A 1,513-nucleotide genomic window follows, 5' to 3' on the forward strand; every position below is an offset into this window, starting at 1 on the left:
TAAATAAAAATTGTTTCTTCTCTCTTGAGATTTGATATTTGACCAAAAGCCTTACTAGACAAATCACACGTGTATGGCTTATCCAGTGTGTGTCCTCGTGTGCTTGACAAGGCTGCATTTTTGAGTAAAACACATTGTACATACGTCACACTTAAAAGGCTTTTCACCTGTGTGTGTCCTCACGTGATCGACAAGAGTGTTTTTGTGAGCAAAACACATTTTACATACGTCACACCTGAAAGGCTTTTCACCGGTGTGTGTCCTCATGTGAACGACAAGAGGGCCTTTCACAGTGAAACGCATTTCGCACACGTCACACTTGTATGGCTTTTCACCAGTGTGTGTCCTCACGTGAACGACAAGATTGCCTTTCTGAGTGAAACGCATTAGACAGAGATCACAGCTAAATGGTTTTTCGCCAGAGTGGTACATCTTGTGCCTCTTTAGTTTACTCGCCCATGCAAAACTCTTCTCGCAGACTTCGCATTTGAAGGCCCCGCCGGCGCCCCCGGGCGAGTTGGCCTGCAGAGCGCTACTGGGATTGCCTTTTCTTCCGCTCCCGCTGCCGGTGTACTTCCGGCCGAGCTGCTTCTTCCGCAGCACCCGCGAGGCCTTCTGGTCGTCCTGCTGTTTGTTCTGCACCGGCTGAGCGTCGCGGGTTCCACATCGGACATTAGAGCCGCCCTGCCTGGTTGCGTCGCCGGGAGGAGGCGCCACTTCTTCGTCGCGCTGCTCGGGCTGCACCTCGCCGTCCTTGGGCTGTACATGGCTGCTGTCCCCAGGACCTTCCCCGGGCTGTACCGCACCGTCCCCACGGCCTCCCATCCCGTCGTTCTCTACTGGGCACTGCTCGTCCTGCAGTGAGAAGCACGCCGCTACCACCAGCCCCAGCTGCTCGTCGTCTTGTTTGAGGTCCAGCTCGGGGCCCCTGTCGATGGTGACTTCTCCAGGACCCTCACCGTGGGACGCCCCGCAGGAGGAGCTGCGCCCGCCGCCTGCAACAAGAGCACCGCGTCAGACACCGGTGTCACCATCATGTGAAGTCCGCCCCACCACCAGGATGACCAGCATGCGCGTGCAACGTCAGCGTCAGTCCTGCGACAGCACAGCGACTTGGCCTGCAACAGGGAGAAGGAATGGGCGTCAAAAAAGTTTCTGCTCCCCAGCCTCAGTTCTAAGCGAGTGGCGCGTTAAACGCCGCCCCCACCCCACACAAGTGTCGTTAGTCCGCGTGCGACGCCGCGACAAAACCGGCTCCCGCCGCGGCGCATGTAACGAGCACAGGGCGCAGCACCAGCAGCTCGCGCCGCTGTATCACTAGGACTCTGTCCTCAGCTCATCTCAGGAGCACGCCGTCACAGCCAGCCTACCGTCCCGCTTCAGCTCGATGCGCTGGCCTCGCCAGGATATTCCCCGAGCGACGCTCCGCTGCTGGGCGATGAGCTAGGATCGCCAACTGGAACAAGAGCACCGCGTGAGACACCTGCGTCGCCAAGTTCCAAGGATTGCCACA

General features: G+C 58.0%; 2 protein-coding genes across 2 annotated transcripts in view; both read right to left on the reverse strand.

Annotated features, from left to right (window-relative positions):
- The window catches only part of LOC127748653 (gastrula zinc finger protein XlCGF57.1-like), an 18,410-nt gene that overhangs the window by 9,979 nt on the left and 6,918 nt on the right, over positions 1–1,513 (reverse strand). The window lies entirely within an intron of this gene.
- Positions 7–1,513, reverse strand: part of LOC113209665 (zinc finger protein OZF) — a 2,766-nt gene continuing 1,259 nt past the window's right edge. Inside the window, exon 2 of the mRNA XM_052272540.1 lies at positions 7–1,011. Coding sequence (XP_052128500.1) covers positions 79–1,011 — 933 coding nt within the window. The 3' untranslated portion in view covers positions 7–78. The remainder of the gene's footprint in view (positions 1,012–1,513) is intronic.

Source organism: Frankliniella occidentalis, unplaced genomic scaffold (genome assembly GCF_000697945.3).
Source record: "Frankliniella occidentalis isolate FOCC.00 unplaced genomic scaffold, Focc_3.1 Scaffold210, whole genome shotgun sequence".
Taxonomy (NCBI): domain Eukaryota; kingdom Metazoa; phylum Arthropoda; class Insecta; order Thysanoptera; family Thripidae; genus Frankliniella; species Frankliniella occidentalis.